This window comes from Salmo trutta, chromosome 34, assembly GCF_901001165.1.
Source record: "Salmo trutta chromosome 34, fSalTru1.1, whole genome shotgun sequence".
In the NCBI taxonomy this organism is placed as follows: Eukaryota; Metazoa; Chordata; class Actinopteri; order Salmoniformes; family Salmonidae; genus Salmo; species Salmo trutta.
Genome location: NC_042990.1, coordinates 3,093,582 through 3,117,555, shown reverse-complemented (window position 1 = coordinate 3,117,555; position 23,974 = coordinate 3,093,582). Strand labels below are relative to the sequence as shown.

At 43.8% G+C, this 23,974-nt stretch overlaps 1 protein-coding gene and 3 non-coding genes across 4 annotated transcripts; all 4 read right to left on the bottom strand.

The window, feature by feature from the left end:
- Nucleotides 1-7,521: 7,521 nt before the first annotated feature.
- Nucleotides 7,522-13,789, bottom strand: LOC115173319 (40S ribosomal protein S5). The gene is made up of 6 exons (XM_029731307.1): nucleotides 13,696-13,789; nucleotides 12,537-12,646; nucleotides 10,581-10,790; nucleotides 8,345-8,473; nucleotides 7,893-7,991; nucleotides 7,522-7,720 (listed from the first exon to the last, which is right to left on the bottom strand). Coding segments are annotated over exons 1-6 (618 nt in total). The 5' UTR covers nucleotides 13,697-13,789; the 3' UTR covers nucleotides 7,522-7,651.
- Nucleotides 8,085-8,215, bottom strand: LOC115174175 (small nucleolar RNA SNORA3/SNORA45 family). The gene has a single exon (XR_003871754.1). It is a non-coding gene; the product is annotated as a small nucleolar RNA SNORA3/SNORA45 family (small nucleolar RNA).
- LOC115174171 (small nucleolar RNA SNORA65) lies at nucleotides 10,298-10,424 on the bottom strand. The gene has a single exon (XR_003871750.1). It is a non-coding gene; the product is annotated as a small nucleolar RNA SNORA65 (small nucleolar RNA).
- On the bottom strand, nucleotides 12,337-12,468 carry LOC115174176 (small nucleolar RNA SNORA3/SNORA45 family). Its single transcript, XR_003871755.1, has one exon. It is a non-coding gene; the product is annotated as a small nucleolar RNA SNORA3/SNORA45 family (small nucleolar RNA).
- Nucleotides 13,790-23,974: the final 10,185 nt, after the last annotated feature.

The following is a 23,974-nucleotide window of genomic DNA, read 5'->3' as shown; positions in this document are numbered from 1 at the left end:
TGGATTTTGTGATGAATGAGCCATCTGATTTAATGAATGAGGGAGCAGTTAGCCCTTTCTCATTTATTTTTGTTTCATAGTACATTTTTATTTAGTTTAGTCACATGATTTCTCAATAGCGGTACATTTGCCAATCGGTTGTACTACCAGACTTCTTTGCCATACCTTTTGCCTCATCCCTCTGAAACATACGATTTTTCAATTCCTCATCAATCCAAGGGGATTTAACAGTTTTTACATGGGTGCATGCTTATTAGTAACTGGAATATGCAATTTCATAAATGTGTCAAGTGCAGCGTCTGGTTACTCCTCGTTACACACACACCCTCAGACCAGCAAATATTCTTTACATCAACAGAAGAATCACCACAAAATGTATTGTATGACCTCTTATACACTATATTAGGCCCAGCCTTTGGAACTTTGGTTTTCCTAGATATGGCTATTATATTGTGATCACTATATCCTATGGATTTTGATACTGCTTTAAAGCAAATTTCTGCAGCCTTAGTAAAGATCTGACCAATAGATGTTGATGATTTTATTCCTGCGCTGTTTGTCAGTACCTTGTTAGGTTGACTGATAACCTGAACCAGGTTGCACACACTGGTTACAGTTTGATGTTTTTTTCGTGAGTGGGCAGCTTGATGAAAGCCAGTCAATATTTAAATCACCCAGAAATTATATGAATTTCTTTGATTTTCTCTGTCCCCTATCCTCCAGGCCGGCTCGGTCCTCCCCTCCTGCTCCGTGGCTCGACGACTCACTGCGAGCTCACAGAACAGGGCTCCGGGCAGCCGAGCGGAAATGGAGGAAAACTCGCCTCCCTGCGGACCTGGCATCCTTTCACTCCCTCCTCTCTACATTCTCCTCTTCTGTCTCTGCTGCTAAAGCCACTTTCTACCACTCTAAATTCCAAGCATCTGCCTCTAACCCTAGGAAGCTCTTTGCTGCCTTCTCCTCCCTCCTGAATCCTCCTCCCCCTCCCCCCCCCTCCTCCCTCTCTGCGGATGACTTCGTCAACCATTTTGAAAAGAAGGTTGACGATATCCGATCCTCGTTTGCTAAGTCAAACGACACCGCTGGTCCTGCTCACACTGCCCTACCCTGTGCTTTGACCTCTTTCTCCCCTCTCTCTCCAGATGAAATCTCGCTTCTTGTGACGGCCGGCCGCCCAACAACCTGCCCACTTGACCCTATCCCCTCCTCTCTTCTCCAGACCATTTCCGGAGACCTTCTCCCCTACCTCACCTCGCTCATCAACTCATCCTTGACCGCTGGCTACATCCCTTCCGTCTTCAAGAGAGCGAGAGTTGCACCCCTTCTGAAAAAACCTACACTCGATCCCTCCCATGTCAACAACTACAGACCAGTATCCCTTCTTTCTTTTCTCTCCAAAACTCTTGAACGTGCCGTCCTTGGCCAGCTCTCCTGCTATCTCTCTCAGAATGACCTTCTTGATCCTAATCAGTCAGGTTTCAAGACTGGGCATTCAACTGAGACTGCTCTTCTCTGTGTCACGGAGGCTCTCCGCACTGCTAAAGCTAACTCTCTCTCCTCTGCTCTCATCCTTCTAGACCTATCTGCTGCCTTTGATACTGTGAACCATCAGATCCTCCTCTCCACCCTCTCCGAGTTGGGCATCTCCGGCGCGGCCCACGCTTGGATTGCGTCCTACCTGACAGGTCGCTCCTACCAGGTGGCGTGGCGAGAATCTGTCTCCGCACCACACGCTTTCACCACTGGTGTCCCCCAGGGCTCTGTTCTAGGCCCTCTCCTATTCTCGCTATACACCAAGTCACTTGGCTCTGTCATATCCTCACATGGTCTCTCCTATCATTGCTATGCAGACGACACACAATTCATCTTCTCCTTTCCCCCTTCTGATAACCAGGCGGCGAATCGCATCTCTGCATGTCTGGCAGACATATCAGTGTGGATGACGGATCACCACCTCAAGCTGAACCTCGGCAAGACGGAGCTGCTCTTCCTCCCGGGGAAGGACTGCCCGTTCCATGATCTCGCCATCACGGTTGACAACTCCCTTGTGTCCTCCTCCCAGAGTGCTAAGAACCTTGGCGTGATCCTGGACAACACCCTGTTGTTCTCCTTTAACATCAAGGCGGTGACCCGATCCTGTAGGTTCATGCTCTACAACATTCGCAGAGTACGACCCTGCCTCCCACAGGAAGCGACGCAGGTCCTAATCCAGGCACTTGTCATCTCCCGTCTGGATTACTGCAACTCGCTGTTGGCTGGGCTCCCTGCCTGTGCCATTAAACCCCTACAACTCATCCAGAACGCCGCAGCCCATCTGGTGTTCAACCTTCCCAAGTTCTCTCACGTCACCCCGCTCCTCCGCTCTCTCCACTGGCTTCCAGTTGAAGCTCGCATCCGCTACAAGACCATGGTGCTTGCCTACGGAGCTGTGAGGGGAACGGCACCTCCATACCTTCAGGCTCTGATCAGGCCCTACACCCAAACAAGGGCACTGCGTTCATCCACCTCTGGCCTCCTGGCCCCCCTACCTCTGAGGAAGCACGGTTCCCACTCAGCCCAGTCCAAACTGTTCGCTGCTCTGGCACCCCAATGGTGGAACAAGCTCCCTCACGACGCCAGGACAGCGGAGTCAATCACCACCTTCCGGAGACACCTGAAACCCCACCTCTTTAAGGAATACCTGGGATAGGATAAAGTAATCCTTCTAACCCCCCCCTTAAAGATTTAGATGCACTATTGTAAAGTGGTTGTTCCACTGGATATCATAAGGTGAATGCACCAATTTGGAAGTCGCTCTGGATAAGAGCGTCTGCTAAATGACTTAAATGTAAATGTAAATGTAATACAATGGCAAGAAAAAGTATGTGAACCCTTCGGAATTACCTGGATTTCCCAACAATAGACAAACATAGTGTGCTTAAATTAATAACCTACAAATTATTGTATTTGTGTTGTCTATATTGAATACATCATTTAAACATTCACATTGTAGGTTGGAAAAAGTATGTGAACCCCTAGGCTAATGACTTCTGCAAAAGCTAATTGGAGTCAGCAGTCAGCTAACCTGGAGTCCAATCAATGAGATGAGATTAGAGATGTTGGTTCGAGCTGCTTTGCCCTATAAAAAACACTCACAAAATTTGAGTTTGCTATTCACAAGAAGCATTGCCTGATGTGAACCATGCCTCGAACAAAAGAGATCTCAGAAGACCTAAGATTAAGAATTGTTGATTTGCATAAAGCTGGAAAGGGTTACAAAAGTAATCTCTAAAAGCCTTGATGTTCATCAGTCCACAGTAAAACAAAGTGTCTATAAATGGAGAAAGTTCAGCACTGTTGCTACTATCTCCAGGAGTTGCCGTCCTGCAAAGATGACTGCAAGAGCACAGGGCAGAATGCTCAATGAGGTTAAGACGAATCCTAGAGTGTCAGCTAAAGACTTACAGAAGTCTCTGGAACATGCTAACATATCTGTTGATGAGTCTACAATACGTAAAACACTAAACAAGAATGGTGATCAAGGTGCAAAAGTGCACCTGGATGTTCCACAGCTCTACTGGCAAAATATTCTGTGGACAGATGAAACTATAGTTGAGTTGTTTGGAAGGAACACACAACACTATGTGTGGAGAAAAAAAGGCACAGCACACCAACATCAAAACCTCATCCCAACTATAAAGTATGGTTGAGGGAGCATCATGGTTTGGGGCTGCTTTGCTGCCTCAGGGCCTGGACAGCTTGCTATCGTCGACGGAAAAATGAATTCCCAAATTTATCAAGACATTTTGCAGGAGAACGTTAGCCTATCTGGCGGCCAATTGAAGCTCAACAGAAGTTGGGTGATGCAACAGGACAACGATCCAAAACACAGAAGTAAATCAACAACAGAATGGCTTCAACAGAAGAAAACACGCCTTCTGGAGTGGCCCAGAGTCCTGACCTCAACCCGATTGGGATGCTGTGGCATGACCTCAAGACAGCAGTTCACACCAGACATCCCAAGAATATTGCTGAACTGAAACAGTTTTGTAAAGAGGAATGGTAAAAAATTCCTCCTGACCGTTGTGCAGGTCTGATTTGCAACTACAGAAAACGTTTGGTTGAGGTTATTGCTGCCAAAGGAGGGTCAACCAGTTATTAAATCCAAGGGTTCACATACTTTTTCCACCCTGCACTGTGAATGTTTACATGGTGTGTTCAATAAAGACATGAAAACGTATAATTGTTTGTGTGTTATTAGTTTAAGCAGACTGTGTTTGTCTATTGTTGTGACCTAGATGATCAGATCAAATTTTATGACCAATTTATGCAGAAATCCAGGTATTTCCAAAGGGTTCACATACATTTCACACATATTATCCAGATACTAACTGTTAGCACTTGGTGGTCTATAGCAGCTTCCCATAAGTATAGGCTTTAGGTGAGGCAGATGAACCTGTAGCCATATTACTTCAACAGTATTTAACATGAGATCCTCTCTTAGCTTTACAGGAATGTGGTTCTGAATATAGGCCGCAACACCGGCCCCATTGGCATTTGTCTTTTCGGTAGATGTTATAACCATGTAAGTGAGTTAAATAGATCATCAGAATGAGTGTCTTCTGTTACAAGTTAATAACTTTATGAACCTTGTTTCATTGTATGTTATTATGGGCTATTTTTTTAGCACTTTTCTGGGTTGGTTGATTGTTTTTAATGCTTTACTGGGAAGCGTATCAGAAGTAGACTTGCTCATGTTATTTATATTTGAGCTGATAGTGCACGGTGTGCTGCTCACAGTGGACTTCCTCCTAGGGAAAGGAAATCAGGCACCGCCTCAGTGCTAGCTGTAACTGGTTCATAGGCACATGATTACTGCATATAATAGCTGTAGGATCAGAGGTATTCAGGGCAGTTAGAGGGACATAAATGAAGTTACTTACATTGTCTACCGACGACCCTGGGACAATGTACATTTGATGCAGCATTATGACAACTGGGCACAATGGTAGGGATTAACTGAGCCTTGAAATTCATGGACAGTCTAGCAGCCAAGATGATTTGGATGAATTCCGTCATTCCTATAGAGTATCGTCTGTTTCCAGAAGGTGTCAAAGGTATCTATAAAAGGGATTCCAACCAAGCTACAGTAGTCTTTTAGCCACGTGTGTAATGCCAGTAGCCTGCTGAATCTTTCACACCCGCAGCCCAAAGATGGTACCAGACCTGATATTGGCCAATTTTTTTACAAATCTTTCAGTGCTAGAATTAGTTCTTTAAATCCATTTTAAGAAGCGCTGAGACACATTCTTATTTTCAATGACGGCCTAGGAACGGTGGGTTAACTGCCTTGTTCAGGGGGCAAAACGACATATTTAGCTTGTCAGCTCGGGGATTCAATCTTGCAACCTTACGGTTAGCTAGTCCAACGCTCTAACCACCTGCTTTACATTGCACTCCACGAGGAGCCTGCCTGTTACACGGATGCAGTAAGAAGCCAAGGTAAGTTGCTAGCTAGCATTAAACTTATCTTATAAAAAACAATCAATCTTAACATAATCACTAGTTAACTACACATGGTTGATGATATTACTAGTTTATCTAGCCTGTCCTGTGTTGCATATAATCTCTTAGAGAAGCATTAACATCAATGCCTTTCTTAAAATTAATACACAAGTATATATTTTTAAAACTGCATATTTAGTTAATATTGCCTGCTAACATGAATTTCTTTTAACTAAGGAAAATGTGTAATTTCTCTTGCAACAGAGTCAGAGTATATGCAGCAGTTTGGGCCGCCTGGCTTGTTGCAAACTGTGAAGACTATTTCTTCCTAACAAAGACAGCCAACTTTGCCAAACGGGTGATGATTTAACAAAAGCGCATTTGCGAAAAAAGCACAATCGTTGCACGACTGTACCTAACCATAAACATCAATGCCTTAAAATCAATACACAGAAGTATATATTTTTAAACCTGCATATTTAGCTAAAAGAAATCCAGGTTAGCAGGCAATATTAACCAGGCGAAATTGTCACTTCTCTTGCGTTCATTGCACCAGAGTCATGGTATATACACAACAGTTTGGGCCGCCTGGCTCGTTGCGAACTAATTTGCCAGAACTTTATGTAATTATGACATAGCATTGAAGGTTGTGCAACGTAACAGGAATATTTAGACTTAGGGATGCCACCCGTTAGATAAAATACGTAACGGTTCCGTATTTCACTGAAAGGAAAAACATTGTTTTCGAGACGATAGTTTCCGGATTCGACCATATTAATGACCCAAGGCTCATATGTGTGTTGTTATAATTAAGTCTATGATTTGATAGAGCAGTCTGACTGAGCGGTGGTAGGCACCAGCACTTTTGTGCATTTTGCCAGCTGTGCTTCAAGCATTGCGCTGTTTATGACTTCAAGCCTACAACTCCCAAGATGAGGCTGGTGTAACCGTTGTGAAATGGCTAGTTAGCCGGGTGCGCGCTAATAGCGTTTCAAACGCCACTCGCTCTGAAACTTGTAGTTGTTTCCCTTGCTCTACATGGGTAACTGCTTCGAGGGTGGCTGTTGTGTTCCTGGTTCGAGCGAGGAGGACGGAAGCAATACTGTTACACTGGCAATACTAAAGTGCCTATAAGAACATCCAATAGTCAAAGTATATGAAATCCAAATTGTATAGAGAAGTAGACCTATAATAACTACAACCTAAAACTCCATACCTGGGAATATTGAATACTCATGTTAAAAGGAACCACCAGCTTTCATATGTTCTCATGTTCTGAGCAAGGAACTTAAACGTTAGCTTTCTTACATGGCACATATTGCATTACATTTACGTCATTTAGCAGACGCTCTTATCCAGAGCGACTTACAAATTGGTGCATGCACCTTAAGATATCCAGTGGAACAACCACTTTGCACTTTCTTCTCCAACACTTTTTTTGCAGTATTTAAACCAAATTGAACATATTTCATTATTTATTTGAGGCTAAATTGATTTTATTTATGTATTATTAAGTTAAAATAAGTGTTAATTCAGTATTGTTGTAATCGCCACTATTACAAAAAAAATTTAATCGGCATCGGTATCGGCATTGAAAAATCATAATCGGTTGACCTCTAGTCACTGAGCGCTTCAGTAAGGCCATTCTACTGCCAATGTTTGTCTATGAGCTCAATTTCATACACCGCCAGCAACCGGTGTGGCTGAACTAGCTGAATCCACTAATTTGAAGGGGTGTCCACATACTTTTGTATATATAGTGCAGTAACTCAAAATAAACTGGCATCGTTTGTCACAGTACTTTGTTGTGAAGTCCTCATTAGCGATAAACCACTGACATTGCCCTTTTACTTCAGTAGTCCAATCAGTCATATGCACCTAAGAAGCTGCATTAATTTATATTCAAGTACATACATATCTGTGGACACAGTTGAAACAAGTGAACTCAAGTTCTACACATTAAGCATTTGTGTAGCTTTTGAATGTGATGATTACATCTCTACTTAGTAGATCAAATAAATTAACTTAACCTTTGACTCATTTCTCAAATGTCCTGTATTCAGGCTTATGTGTTACTAAACATTATACCACATTCAACTTTAAAAAAAACAATGGAAGTTGCCAAATTTATTTCCTTATTTTCTTTTTCAGAAAGGAACAAACAATTTTAACGGTTGGACTTGGCGACCCTCTCCAACTCGTCCTTCTTCTTGATGGCGTAGGAGTTAGAAGAACCCTGACAAAACACAATCAACACACTGATCAACCCCAAAGAAATTGACATGAAGACTGGTGAACAAACCCCCCAACATAACAGCAGACTAGTAAAATCTGATTAAAACTGGTTCAAAACCAAATCTGTACAGTACTGAAATCGCAATTGAGACTACACTTTCAACAAAAGTCACCTTAGCTGCATTGATCAGCTCATCAGCAAGGCACTCTGCGATAGTCTTGATGTTCCTGAAAGCAGCTTCTCTTGCACCAGTGCACAGCAGCCAGATAGCCTGAGAGACAGGAGGCAAGACAGTGAGCAGCCATAATCATAGAATATAAATAAACTATGTTGTGAATCTTTACAACAAAAGTCAAAATGGAGGTTCTGTATCTGAGCTGGTGATTGACTGGGCCACAAGAGACTACAGCCAATGAATAGGCAAAGATGTTTACTCTACGAGCACTCTAGCACACCAGGACAATGAGTTTGTAATGGCGTGACTCTAGCCTCGTGTACACAAAAAAAAAATGTAACAAGTTTTATATTCCTGTAACTTTTCACTTGTGATGTAGCCTAGATTTGGCAGTGAACCAAGTGGCAACAGGCAGAGTTGGAGGAGAATGTGGCAGCAGTCTCTTTTACCTGGTTGACTCTGCGCAGAGGGGACACGTCCACAGCTTGCCTCCTCACGGTACCAGCACGACCAATACGGGTCGAGTCCTCACGGGGTCCGCTGTTTATGATGGCATTGACCAGCACCTGCAGGGGGTTCTGAGAGGACAAGGCAGAGACAAGGTCAACCACCACAACCGTACTGGAATCCATATTCAGGGGTACAAATTTCACGGGCAAAGACACTCCGAGCCTACTGTTGGATTCGACATTTTGAACATGCTGATATTAAAGACATGATAGATCAGACGCATAGTATATTAACCTGTCTGGGCTAGGGGGCAGTATTTTCACAGCCGGATAAAAAAACGTACCCGATTTAAAGTGGTTACTACTCTTGCCCAGAAATGAGAATATGCATATAATTAGTAGATTTGGATAGAAAACACTAAAGTTTCTAAAACTGTTTGAATGGTGTCTGAGTATAACAGAACTCATATGGCAGGCAAAAACCTGAGAAGATTCCATGCAGGAAGTGGCCTGTCTGACAATTTCTAGTCCTTCTGTTGCATCTCCATCAAAATTACAGCATCTGTGCTGTTACGTGACACCTTTCTAAGGCTTCCATTGGCTCTCTAAAGCGTTCAGAAAGCGGAATGACGCGTCTGTCTCTGGGCAAAGTACAGGAGCAGAGTTTGTAAGTGGTCTGCCTGGGGACAGTGAGACTGAGATGCGCGTTCACGAGACCTCACCATTTTTTTCTTTCACTCTTTGAATGAATACAACGTTGTCCGGTTGGAATATTATCGCTATTTTACGAGAAAAATAGCATAAAAATTGATTTTAAACAGCGTTTGACATGCTTCTAAGTACGGTAAAGGAATATTTTGAAAAAGAAATTGTTACGAAATGCGCTCACGCGTTACCCTTCGGATAGTGACCTGAACGCACGAACAAAACGGAGGTATTTGGATATAACTATGGATTATTTGGAACCAAAACAACATGTTGTTGTTGTTGAAGTAGAAGTCCTGGGAGTGCATTCTGATGAACTGCAAAGGTAATCCAATTTTTCTAATAGTAATTCTGAGTTTAGGTTGCCCCAAACTTGGGTGTCAAAATAGCTAGCCGTGATGGCTGAGCTATGTACTCCGAATATTGCAAAATGTGTTTTCGCCGAAAAGCCGTTTTAAAATCTGACATAGCGTTTGCATAAAGGAGTTCTGTATCTATAATTCTTTAAATAATTGTTATGTATTTTGTCAACGTTTATCATGAGTAATTTAGTAAATTCACCGGACGTTTTCGGTGGGTATGCTAGTTCTAAACATCACATGCTAATGTAAAAAGCTGGGTTTTGATATAAATATGAACTTGATTGAACAAAACATGCATGTATTGTATAACATAATGTCCTAGGAGTGTCATCTGATGAAGATCAACAAAGGTTAGTGCTGCATTTAGCTGTGGTTTGGGTTTTTGTGACATATGCTTGCTTTGAAAATGGCTGTGTGATTATTTTTGGCTATGTACTCTCCTAACAATCTAATGTTTTCGCTATAAAGCCTTTTTGAAATCGGACAACGTGGTTGGATTAACGAGTCTTATCTTTCAAATGGTATAAAATAGTCATGTTTGAGAAATTGAAGTTATAGCATTTGAGGTATTTGTATTTCGCGGCACGCGATTCCACTGGCTGTTGAATAGAGTGGGACGCTAACCTCCCACCTAGCCCAGAGGTTACGTGGGATATAAATGTCTGGATGGGACAAATGTTGGGTTGTCTGAATAGAATACAGCTGTACAGAACCTTTGGGCAGAATTAAACTTGGTTAATGCTTCTCTGGTGTCCATGGGTTATTTACTTTGAAAAATAAGATCCTAACAGTACATATGGGATAGAGATGACCAGTAAAATTTGGGTGATAACAGTAACAGGAGAGTATCCATGGACTTAAGAAAGCAGAACAATTTCCATGTGGCGTTTGTTCCAGGCCTTTCGGCACAGAGTTGCCCATTTGTTGAGGCAGCCCTGCTTCCTAGAACTGGGTCTTTCTGAGCCTCCACTGGATTATACTCAGTCACTAAGACAGACCAGCATAGTGGCGGGAGGCTGACAAGCATGGAGTTCAAGGCTAAGTCCGCATTTCAAATGGGACCCTATTCCCCATTTAGTGCACTACTTTTGACCAAGGACCATAGTAGTGCACTATGAAAGGGATGGGGTGACATTTGGGATGCAAAAAACGTTGAATAAGGTACGTACCTCCCCGGTCAGCAAGTGGATGATCTCGAAGGCGTGCTTCACAATGCGACAGGTCATCAGCTTCTTGCCGTTGTTGCGGCCGTGCATCATCATGGAGTTGGTGAGACGCTCCACAATGGGGCACTGGGCCTTGCGGAAACGCTTGGCAGCATAACGGCCTCCAGAGTGTGGCAGGTACTTAGCGTACTTCTCCTTCACAGCAATGTAATCCTGAGTTGAAGGAAAAAGCATCATCAATACTAGTTCCCTTCCCAATAACTTAGGTTTCAATGTCCAGGTTAACCTCTTTGGTATAGGGGGCAGTATTGAGAATTTTTGGAAAAAATATGTTCCCATTTTTAACTGCCTCCTACACCAACTCAGAAGCTAGAATATGCATATTATTGTTCAGGTTTGGATAGAAAACACTCTGAATTTTCTAAAACTGTTTGAATGGTGTCTGTGAGTATAACAGAACTCCTATGGCAGGCAAAAACCTGACAAGGCTTCAAGCAGGAAGTACCCTGTCTGACAAGGAGTCGTGCGTCTTACCTCTTTTTATTGAAAAGTAAGGATCTTAGCTGTAACGTGACAATTCCCAGGGCTCCAATAGGCTCTCAGAGCCCGCGAAATAACTGAAGGTTTACGAGGGAACCTCAGGTTGAAATATATTATCGCCTTTTGTAAGTGGATGCTCGGAGGACCTTTCAATGATGCGCGTGCATGAGTCGCTTCTGAGGAGAAATTTTATTCGGCTGTTTAGGCTCAATGCATACTCCCGGTCGGAATATTAACACTTCTCTATGACATAAATGGCATAAAAATTGGTTTTAAACAGCGGTTGACATGCTTCGAAGTACGGTAATGGAATATTTAGACATTTTTGACACGCCAATGCGCCATGCGCGACACCGCGAAGAAGCATTCTAGAACTCACGAACAAAACGTCGCTGTTGGAACATAACGATGGATTATTTGGGACCAAACCAACATTTGTTATTGAAGTAGAAGTCCTGGCAGTGTATTCTGATGAAGAACAAGCAAGGTAAGAACATTTTTCTTATAGGAAATGTGATTTTGGTGGATGCTGACCTGGGTGGGTATCTAAATAGCTAGCCCTGTAATGCCGGGCTATGTACTTAGATTATTGCAAAATGTGCTTCATCCGAAAAGCTATTTTAAAATCGGACATATCGAGTGCATAGAGGAGTAATGTATCTATAATTCTTAAAATAATTGTTATGCTTTTTGTGAACGTTTATCGTGAGTAATTTAGCAAACTGTTAGTAAATTCAGCGGAAGTTTGCGGGGGTTATGCGTTTTCTGAACGTCACATGCTAATGCAAAAAGCTGTTTTTTGATATAAATATGAACTTGATTGAACAGACATGCATGTATTGTATAACACAATGTCCTAGGTGTGTCATCTGATGAAGATCATCAAAGGTTAGTGCTGCATTTAGATATGGTTTGGGTTTATGTGACATGATATGCTAGCTTGAAAAATGGCTGTGTGATTATTTCTGGCTGGGTACTCTGCTGACATAATCTAATGTTTTGCTTTTGTTGTAAAGCCTTTTTGAAATCGGACAGTGGGGTTAGATTAACGAGATTCTTGTCTTTAAATAGCTGTGAAATAGTCATATGTTTGAGAAATTGAAGTTATAGCATTTCTAACGATTCAAAAATCGCGCCACTGGATTGAAGTGGCTGTTACGTAGGTGGGACGAAATCGTCCCACATAGCCCAGAGAGGTTAACAGGGCATACATAGATGTTCATGTTTCTGAGCTGGTGAATGACTGGGCCACATGAGACTACAGCCAATGAATATGCAAAGAAGTTTACTCTGCGAGCACTCTAGCACACCAGGACAATGAGGGTCGTAAAGGCGTGACTCTAGCCTCGCTTACACACAAAAAACAAATAATTATGTTTTATAGTGCCTAGTCACAAGTCAAACACTGAAATGCCCTACCTGCAGGGAGATGTCATTGATCTGAACATCGTCTGTGCTCCATTTCCCGAAGAGCTTGATTTCTGGCGTTTCAGCCACTGCAGGGGCAGTCTCCCACGACTCTGAAGTCACTGATGAAAAACAGAAGATTTGGTCAGGTAATATTGATGGATTTAATTATTTGTCAAGGTACCACAATGTCTGACCTCAGTTCCATGGCAAAAGCCCTTGTAATAACAGTATCCCACACTAATCAATTATATTACTAAATTGTAATTATTTCACCACTATGCCCCATTTATTGCCTACCTCCCTTGCACACACTGTATATAGACTATTGTATATGTTTGTTTATTCCATGTGTAACTGTTGTTTGTGTCGCACTGTTTTGCTTTATCTTGGCCAGGTCGCAGTTGTAAATGAGAACTTGTTCTCAACTGGCCTACCTGGTTAAATAAAGGTGAAATAAAAATATTCCACATCACGACATTGATATTACCACATCACGGCTCAACTAGTTAGCATAATGGTAGACGAAATAACAAAAGGCTTCATCATACTGCCATCAACATCAGGAAGGAATGGCTGCCACTGTTAGTAACACACGAATAGCTAGCTAACTTGCTAGCCAACGTTATCCATTATACAGTCAACGTTAGTGATGTTAGTAACGTGGGCTAGGCTACACACGGACAGCATAAATATATTGGTTTAAGTAGTTAAATGATATTAAATGAAATAGTCGGGATAAAATCTTTAAGGCTATGTGGATGAGCGCAGACACACGACAGTAGGCCCAAAAGGCTAAAGTCAGCCCGAGTCTACTAGCGAACGATAGTTATATGGCTAATGTCATGAGCAAAACATGAGATAAACATGTATTTAACACCAATCTGAACATCTTGCATAACAACAATGTTCCGAGTGGTCCCGGGAGGACCCTACATAGGTAGCTAGCTAGTTAGCAATGTCGCACGTGCTAGTATGACGTTAATCTGCCCCGGCTGAAGGCATTTGAGCACCGAGTAAAAATACTCGGATGATTTAAAAACGACTTTGGACTACAAACTGATTTACTTCTGACTCAAAGTCAAACAAGCAATGTTACACGTACGATAGTTGGACATTGTGCGTTATCATGCAATTTTTGGCTTGAAAATTGTAACATTTCTTCACTCACTTGTGTCTGCCGTTCTGCACCACACTTCTCAAAGCCGGAAAAGGGCCTGTTCAGGGCGCATCAAACAGATATACAGTGAGGCGGAAATGAGGCATCTAGATTGCACGGCTTTTATGGAATTGTAGTTCAATGGCAGAAATCCCATCTCCGATATGTACAGTGCATTCGGAAAGCATTCTGACCCCTTTACTTTGTCCATATTTTGTTACGTTACACCATATTACAAAATGTATTAAATGACTTTTTTCCCCTCATCAATCTACACACAGTACCACATAATTACTAATCGAAAACAGGTTTTAATAGATTTCTGCTAATTTATTAAAAATAAATAAACCGAAATAGCTTATTTGCGTAAGCATTCAGGCCATTTGCTATGAGAGTCGAAATTGAGCTCAGGTGCATCCTGTTTCTATTGAGCGACCTTGAGATGTTTCTACAACTTCATTGGTGTCCACCTGTGGTAAATTCAATTCATTGAACACGATTTGGAAAGGCACACACCTGTCTATATAAGGTCCCACAGTTGATAGTGCATGTCAGAGCAAAAACCAAGCCATGAAGTTGAAGGAATTGTCCGTAGAGCACAGCAACAGGATTGTGTCGAGGCACAGATCTGGGGAAGGGTACCAAAACATTTCTGAAGCATTGAAGGTCCCCAAGACCACAGTAGCCTCCATCATTCTTAAATGGAAGAAGTTTGGAACCATCAAGAACACAGTAGCCTCCATCATTCTTAAATGGAAGAAGTTTGGAACCATCAAGACTCATCTTAGAGCTGGCCAAACTGAGAAATCTGGGGAGAAGGGCTTTGGTCATGGAGGTCACCAAGAACCAGATGGTCACTCTGACAGAGCTCCAGAGTTCCTCTGTGGCGATGGGAGAACCTTCCAGAAGGACAACCATCTCTGCAGCACTCCACCAATTAGGCCTTTATGGTAGAGTGGCCAGACGGAAGCTACTCCTCAGTAAAAGGCACATGACAGCCCTCTTGGAGTTTTAAAAAAGGCACCTAAAGGTCTCTCAGACCATGAGAAACAAGATTCTCTGGTCTGATGAAACCAAGATTGAACTCTTTGGCCTGAATGCCAAGCGTCACGTCTGGAGGAAACCTGGCACCATCCCTACGGTGAAGCATGGTGGTGGCAGCATCATGCTGTGGGGATGTTTTTCAGCGGTAAGGACTGGGAAACTAGTCAGGATTGAGGGAAGGCTGATCGGAGCAAAGTACAGAGAGATCCTTGATGAAAACCTGCTCCAGAGCGCTCAGGACCTCAGACTGGGGCGAAGGTTCACCTTCCAGCAGAACAACAACCCTAAGCACACAGCCAAGACAATGCAAGGGTGGCTTCGGGACAAGTCTGAATATTGTTGAGTGGCCCAGCCAGGATCTGAAGATAAGAATGGGAGAAACTCCCCAAATACTGGTGTGCCAAGCTTGTGGCGTCATAACCAATTAGACTCGAGGCTGTAATTGCTGCCAAAGGTGCTTCAACAAAGTCCTGAGTAAAGGGTCTGAATACTTATGTAAATGTGATATTTCAGTTTTTGTTTTGTTTTATACATTTGCAAAAATTTACTTAAACCTGTTTTTGCTAGGTCATTATGGGGTGTTGTGTGTAAATTGATGAGGGAAAAAAAGTCAAAAAACAATTTAATCAATTTTAGAATAAGGCTGTAATGTAACAAAATGTGGGAAAGGTCAAGGGGTCTGAATACTTTCTAAATGCACTGTATGTCCATAGATGATATAAAATAAAATGTTGAGGGGGCATATTGGTTGAAGCCAAAAGGCTGTTCAGTAAGAAAGAGGGACAGAGAAGTGAAAGCCGGTCACTATTAATGTTTGAGGAGGTTTTACTTAAAGTACAAATGGGCTTCCTGGCTTTCACTGTTAGAGTTTGTTCCACCTCCATTAAGGTGTTTTAAATACCAAAGAATGGGACATGTGGTTCTGTGCAAAGGAAAGTCAAATGTGCCAAGTGTGGAGGGGAACATGATTATGGTGAATGTGGGAACAATGTCAAGGTTAAATGTTGTAATTGTGGGGGGGGAACACAGTGCAGCATTTGGTGGATGCCAGGTTCAGAAAGAGGCTAGAAAGGCCCAAAGATATAAATATCACTCATAATGTATCTTATGTAGAGGCGGCAAGGCAGATTGGTGGAACTATTAGGCAGAATGATGGAGATAATAGGGTACGTCTTGGAATAAGTGGACCTACTGTAGGAAATGTTGCTTATGTTGGTCCAGACACGGATACGAGACTTGCTCAGAAATCTTGCTCTCACAAATGTTTCAAAGGACACCTTAATAGTTCACCAGATTGACTTTATACCCTTAATTGGAAAGGTTATCAACATGACTGCGTTTGTAGAAGGAACTGCCAAGTTAATTGTTAATTGAAGATAATTGTGGATGCAGCAACAGAGTTTTTAGGAGTAAAATATGTTACTGTCGGCATGATTGTTGATATGTTGACTAATAATACTAATGATGGAATGTCTCAGTATGATGATAATTAGAGTTTGGGTTTTTGTTATCCTTCAGTGGAATGCCAGAAACATTATTGCTAACGGTAAGGAGTTTAAGAAATACAGTACCAGTCAAGTTTGGACACACCTAGTCATTCAAGGGGTTTTCTTTATTTTGACAATTTTCTACATTGTAGAATAATCGTGAAGACAGAAACTATGAAATCGCACATATGGAATCATGTAGTAACCAACTAAGTGTTAAACAAATCAAAAATATATTTGATATTCTTCAAAGTAGCCACCCTTTGCCTTGATGACAGCGTTGCATACTCTTGAATGAGTTGGTGTGTCCAAACCTTTGACTGGTACTGTATTTCTTAAAACATCAAAACAGCCATCTCGAAAAGTTGACATTGCAGCAGTGAATACTACCAAACATGACATTACCTTACCAATACAAACAGTGATAGGGACATTACAGAGAGTAGTAGCGTGTCACCTGGTTCCTGTGCCCAGAGGAGAAAAGGTTACTGTAGCTCAGGTTCAGGACAATCCCCACCGGAGCCTGGCCCTGACAACAGTCAAATAGAGGGGTGGGACCCACCTGTAGAGGTTCAGCACTTGAGCCAAGAACAACAAGAATTAGTCAAACGGATGCTCAGAGAGGAATGAGCTGTTTTCCTCAAAGATGACATGGACATAGGGTGTATTGAAAATCTCAGAATGGAGATAACATTGACTGATAACATACCAGTGGCAAAGAGATACAACGGTGTGCCACGCCCCTTGTATGCTGAGGTGAAAAGCCACCTTCAGGGGCTCCTGAACAAAACTTCATCAGGAAGTCAACTTCATCATACGCATCAACCTTTGGTCTGTGTACGGAAAAAGGATGGGAGTTTAAGACTTTGTGTTGATTACAGGGGATTGAACAAGAAGACTGTTCTGGACAGGCATCCCATACCCTGTATACAGGAAATACTTGATCGTTTGGGAGGAAACTCATGGTTTACAGTTTTAGATCAAGGAAAGGCATACCACCAAGGCTTTTTGGGAGAGGAGTCCAGAAAATACACTGCCTTCAGCACCCCTTGGGCCTTATATGAATGGAATATAATTCCCTTTGGCTTATCAAACAGTCCCTCTGTTTTCCAACGAAGCATGAAGGAAAGTTTAGAGGGGATAAGAGATAGAATCTGTGTACCATATTTGGATGATGTTCTTATTTTTAGTTAGTCATTTGAACAACATGTGGAAGATGTCTGTCAGGTACTCAGGCAGCAAAAGAAATGGGGTATTAAACTCAGGACTGATAAATGTGACCTATTCAAGAATGAGGTCCGTCATTTAGGAAAAATAATTTCTGCTGAGGGTTACAGAATGGATGTTAAAGAAATTGTAGCAGTGCAAGAACTGGTAAACAGCCCACCAACAAACGTGAGAGAGCTGAGGAAACTACTGGGGTTTCTAGGGTACTATAGGGGTTATGTACAGAACTTTTCACAACATGCTAAATGTCTCTATGACGTACTAGCAGTGACCCCAGCATCTGGGAAACGAAGGACCAAGGTAGCTATGCAGTCGGGACAGACTCTGCCCCACCAGAAAGTTATATGGGAGGATGCTCACCAGAGAGCATTAGAACACTTGGTGAGTGTGTTGACTAATCCACCTGTGCTTGCTTACCCAGATTTCAAGGACCCTTTAATCCTACATGTTGATGCCTCCGAAGAGGGATTGGGAGGTGTGTTATACCAACGACAAAGTGGCGAACTGAGAGTCATTGGATATGGCTCCCGCACCCTGACTCAAGCAGAGAGAAACTATCACCTTCACCCGTGGATATCCACGGTCACACTAAGGCTATCAGTGGAAGATGAGCTGTCATGGTGGGGGCGAACAGTTACAGACCGACTGTCTCCACACGATATCATGCAGGCTCAGTTAAAGGATGCAGCTGTATCGAGAATCTTGGAGCTGAAAAGTCAAAGGACTAAGCCTAAGCTAACAGAATGTCAACAAGAGTCATACAAAGTCAAACATTTACTGCAAGAGTGGAACAGGCTCCATGTCTCACCAGATGGATTATTACAAAGGAAAACAGCAAAAAGGACACAAGTTGTGGTACCAAGTCAGTATAGAACACTGATTTACAAGTTCTTTCACACTGAAATGGCCCATCTAGGAACAGAAAGAGTGGTGAACAGCACGAGACCGCTTTTTTTGTATCAAACAAAAGAAACCCAGTGTAATAACTAGGGCCCCAATGCAACATGTACGAGCTACAGCTCCTTTCGAGATGATTTCAATTTACTATGTGCATTTGGAGAAAAGCAGAGGGGGCTACAAGTACATTTTAGTTATTTTAGATAACTTTACAAAATGTGCACAAGCCTACCCCACCAGAAATAAGTCAGGGAAAACTGCAGCAAAAAAAGCTATTTTTTCCGAAAGTTTGGCTTTGTGTCAAAAATCCATCATTTACATTTTAGTCATTTAGCAGACGCTCTTATCCAGAGCGACTTACAGTAGTGAATGCATACATTTCATTTCATACATTTTTTATTTATTTTTTCCCTCCGTGCTGTAGTGAGGTTTGTAGGGAATTATTTTATTAGAAATTCAGGGTTAGGGGGCCTCCCAAGTGGCACAGCGGTCTAAGGCACTGCATCGCAGTGCTAGAGGCATCACTCCAGATCTGCGTTCGATCTCGCGGTGTGTCGCAGCTGGACACGACCGGGAGACCCATGAGGCGGCACACAATTGGCCCAGCGTCGTCCGGGTTAGGGGAGGGTTTGGCCAGCCGGGATGTCCTTATCTCATCGCTCTCTAGCGACTCCTGTGGCGGGCTGGGCGCATGCACACTGACACAGTCGCCAGTTGTACGATGTTTCCTCCGACACATTGGTGCAGCTGGCTTCTGGGTTAAGCGAGCAGTGTGTCAAGAAGCAGTGCGGCTTGGCAGGGTCGTGTTTCAAAGGATTCATGGCTCTTGACCTTTGCCTCTCCCGAGTTCGTACAGGAGTTGCAGCAATTGGACAAGACTGTAACTACCAATTGGGGACAAAAGGGTTAAAAAAACGTTAACCCACTGTTCCCCAGGCGCCGAAGACGTGGATGTCAATTAAGGCAGCCCCCCGCACCTCTCTGATTCAGAGGGGTTGGGTTAAATGTGGAAGACACATTTCAGTTGGTTGTTATTCGCCAAAAAAACATAAGACTTGACTGACTCTTGGAATATGGTTCCTGGAAATGGTATGGCGTGTTTGTCTACCAAATATGACATTCTCGTTACCTCTCATTTTTGTATTTTACTTTATTTAACTCGGCAAGTCAGTTAAGAACTAATTCTTATTTACACGTTCTGGTGAGAGTTCATCCATGAAACCAGCTATAGGTGCCAGGACCCTGTGGAGAGGATGATAAGAGTGGGAAATTAGGAGTGTCTGGGGAGCAGTGTGCATGATGAGGAGAGGAAGAAAAACAGAAGAGGGGAAAGGGGATCAGAGTAAAGTCTGAAATTATTTTGATTTATTTACCTCTGGGACAAGCTGGTGGCTCGGTGCATGACGTTGCAATGACTTTGCGAGTGGTCTTCAACTTGTAGGCATTGCAAATTAGGCTATCATTTTGGGTACTGGTGTCTTGTGGAATAATTTTAGAAAATAACTGTTTTTATTGTAGGGCTCGCCTTAAAAAGAGACCCTAGCTCACAGGCCTCTAAATAATGTTTTCACTAAATAGTTGAAGGATGTACAGTGGCTGTTAGTAAAAATAGATCTGGCAATAATAATAGGTTATAGATAGTCTTGACCATTTGGGACCCCTACATTATTTTGTAGTGGAGTGTAGTGGAGTAAAAGTAAAAGTTGTCAACAATATAAATAGTAAAGTACAGATACCACATATAAAGGCACAAGGCGAGACCCATATGCAGACACAGGAGGCAGATGGTTGAGCTCCGATATTTATTATAACACAAGGGGTAGGCAAAAGGCAGGTCGGGGACAGGTGAGAGTTCATAAACCAGGTCAGAGTCCAAACAGTACAGGGCGTGAGACAGTCTCGAGGTCAGGACAGGCAGGGTTTCAGTAACCAGGTCCGAGTCCAAACAGTACAAGGCGATAGGCAGGCTTGAGGTCAGGGCAGTTAGAATGGTCAGGCAGGTGGGTTCGTTGACAGGACAGGCAAGGGTCAAAACCAGGAGGACTAGGAAAAACAGAGACTGGGAAAATAGGAGCTAGGAGATAACTGCTGGTTGTCTTGGAAAACAAGACAAACTGGCACAGAGAGACAGAAAACACAGGTATAAATACACTGGGGATGATGAGCAACACCTGGAGGGGTGGAGACATTCACAAGGACATGTGAAACAGATTAGAGCGTGACAACAAAAAACTACTTAAGTAGTACTTTAAAGTATTTTTACTTAAGTACTTTACACCACCGGTAGTTTTAAAGCCTCTCAATTGCCAATACATAGCATTAGCAATCCAGGGTTTGTATACATCATTGGCTTTGACTGACAGCCGATCTTGAGTACCTTGCACAACAAGAAGTTTTTGTTGTCTGGATGAGGGGAATGCTGTAAATTAAAGTGGAACTGACACTGTTTAAGCAACATGAAATGTTATTAAAATCTGTTCATATACACCCCCAGGAAGAATAAAATACATTGTTTGTAAAGTTTTTTGACTTGGTCATTTTCATGTTTTCATAAATTCATAGAATGTTTGGGAATAACATATACGTATACTAAGGCATTTGTGAAAATTCTATAGCGATATAGAGTAGGAAAAGGGCTGTGCATTTGGACAATTAATAGACACTGCAGTGAATAAAACCGAATAAAAACATTTGTCTTGTCCAGGACCAGTGCGCCATAGCCAATCAGAGATACTGTAGGCATCTATACAAATAAGCCATTTGCCACACGGGCCGAGTCATGGGTAACTCCTTATGTGGAGTCAATCAATCTGGAACATTTCAAGAACTTTGAAAGTTTCTTCAAGTGCAGTCGCAAAAAACCTCAAACGTTATGATGAAACTGGCTCTCATGAGGACCGCCACAGGAAAGGAAGACCCAGCGTTACCTTTGCTGCAGAGGATAAGTTCATTAGAGCTACCAGCTGTCATGTTCGTTGTAAAGATGGGACCAAGGCGCAGCGGGAATGTGTATGCTCATCTTCTTTATTTACAAAGAAAACAAAAACAAACACTTAAACAAAAACAACAACGAGAAACAGTCCTGTAAGGCACACAGCTACACATGGAACAACTACCCACAAAAACCCATGAAAAAACACCCCTACTAAATAGGACCTTCAATTGGAGGCAACGAGGAACAGCTGCCTCCAATTGAAGGTCAACCCAATAAACTAAACATAGAAATAGAAAAACTAGAACGAACATAGAAATATACTAACATAGAATATTAATCAAAAACCCCGAAACACATAAAACAAACACCCCCTGTCACGTCCTGACCAAACTACAATAACAAATAACCCCTTTACTGGTCAGGACGTGACAGTACACCCCCCCCCCCCCCCCCCCCCCCAAAGGTGCAGACCCCGGATGCACCTCAAACAAAAAAACACAAAAATAAACCCCAAAACAAAATAATCCCAAACTAAAGGGAGGGAAGGGAGGGTGGCCACCGTCACCGACGGTTCTTGTACTACACCGCCCCCTCCCCAATCCTCCACTATGGAGGTGGCTCAGGCTCCGGCCTTAGTCCCCAACCTAACCTGTCCACCCCCGCTGAAGGCTCAGGGCTAAGGCGCGTCGCTGGAGACCTCGGGCTGAGGCATGTCGCTGGAGACCTCGGGCTGAGGCGCGTCGCTGGAGACCTCGGGCTGATGCGCGTCGCTTGGGAGCTCCGGACTGGAGGTCGACTCTGGCTGCGCCGTTCCGGACTGGAGGGAGACTCTGGCCGCCTCTGCAGGCTCCGGACCGTGGGCCGCCTCTGCAGACTCCGGACTGCGAGCCGTCTCTGCAGGCTCCGGACTGCGGGCCGTCTCTGCAGGCTCCGGACTGCGGGCCGTCGCCGGAAATACTGGACGGGGCACTGTTGCCGGAAGCTCTAAACAGGGCACTGTCATCGGAAGCTCTAGACGGGGAACTGTTGTCGGAAGCTCTAGACGGGGAACTATCATCGGAAGCTCTGGACGGGGTACTGTCGTCGGAAGCTCTGGACGGGGACTGTGCACTGAAGGCCTGATGCGTGAGGCTGGCTTTGGAGGCGCCAGACTATTTTCACGCACCACAGGGCTAGTGCAGGAGCAGGAGCAGGAGCAGGACAAACTGGACTGGGCTGACGCACTGGAGGCCTAGTGCGTGGGGCTGGTACTGGAGGTACCAGACTGGAGACGCGCACCACAGGGCTAGTGCGAGGAGCAGGAACAGGACGTACCGGACTGGGCTGACGCACTGGAGGCTTGGTGCATGGTGCTGGCTTTGGAGGCGCCAGACTAGAGACACGCACCTCAGGGCTAGTGCGAGGAGCAGGAACAGGGTACACCGGGCCATGAACAAGCACTGGAGGTCTGGAGCTCACAGCCTGCACAACCCATTCTGGCTGGGTAGTCACAGTAGCCCTGCACGGGCGGAGTGCTGGCACAGGGCAAACTGGGCTGTGCAGAGGCCTGATGGCTGCCGTGCATAGAGCAGGCGCAGGGTAGCCTGGGCCTAGGAGACGTACTGGTGGCCAGATGTACTGCGCAGGCATACCCCTGGTTGGATGCCCACTCTAGCACGGCACTTGCGAGGGGCTGGAATCGCTCGCACCGGACTGTGCGTGCGCATGGGCGAGATCGTGCGCACTTCCGCATAGACTGGCGCTCTTCTGATCCGCTGCTCCCCATAATAAGCACGGTGAGTTGGCTTAGGGCTCACCCTTGGCCCAGCCAAGCTACCCGTGTGCCCACCCCAAAAACATTATTGGGGGTGCCTCTCGTGCTTCCGTCGTTGGGCACGCTCTTCGTACTGTCGCCGTTCCTCCCTCGCTGTCTCCACCTGTTTCCATGGCAGGGTCTTGTCCCCTGCCATTACCTCCTCCCATGTCCATGATGTCCTCCACTCCCTTCTTTCCCTGGCCCAGGATCCTTGCTCCTCCTGGGCCCGCTGCTTGGTCCGTTGTTGTGGGGTAGCTCTGTCACGTTTGTCGTAAACATGGGACCAAGGCGCAGTGGGAATGTGTATGCTCATCTTCTTTATTTACAAAGAAAACAAAAACAAACACTTAAACAAAAACAACGACGACAAGAAACAGTCCTGTAAGGCACACAGCTACACATGGAACAACTTCCCACAACTTCCCATGAAAAAACACCCCTACTAAATAGGACCTTCAATTAGAGGCAATGAGGAACAGCTGCCTCCAATTGAAGGTCAACCCAATAAACTAAACATACATTACATACATGCACTCAATTAGTATTTGGTAGCATTGCCTTTAAATTGTTTAACTGGGGTCAAACATTTCGGGTAGCCTTCCACAAGCTTCCCACAATAAGTTGGGTGAATTTTAGCCCATTCCTCCTGACAGAGCTGGTATAACTGAGTCAGGTCTGTAGGCCTCCTTGCTCGCACACGGTTTTCCAGTTCTGCCCATACATTTTCTATAGGATTGAGGTCAGATCTTTATGATAACCACTCCAATACCTTGACTTTGTTGTCCTTAAAACATTTTGCCACAACTCTGCAAGCATGCTTGGGGTCATTGTCTATTTGGAAGACCCATTTGCAACCAAGCTTTAACTTCCTGACTGATGTCTTGAGATGTTGCTTCAATGTATCCA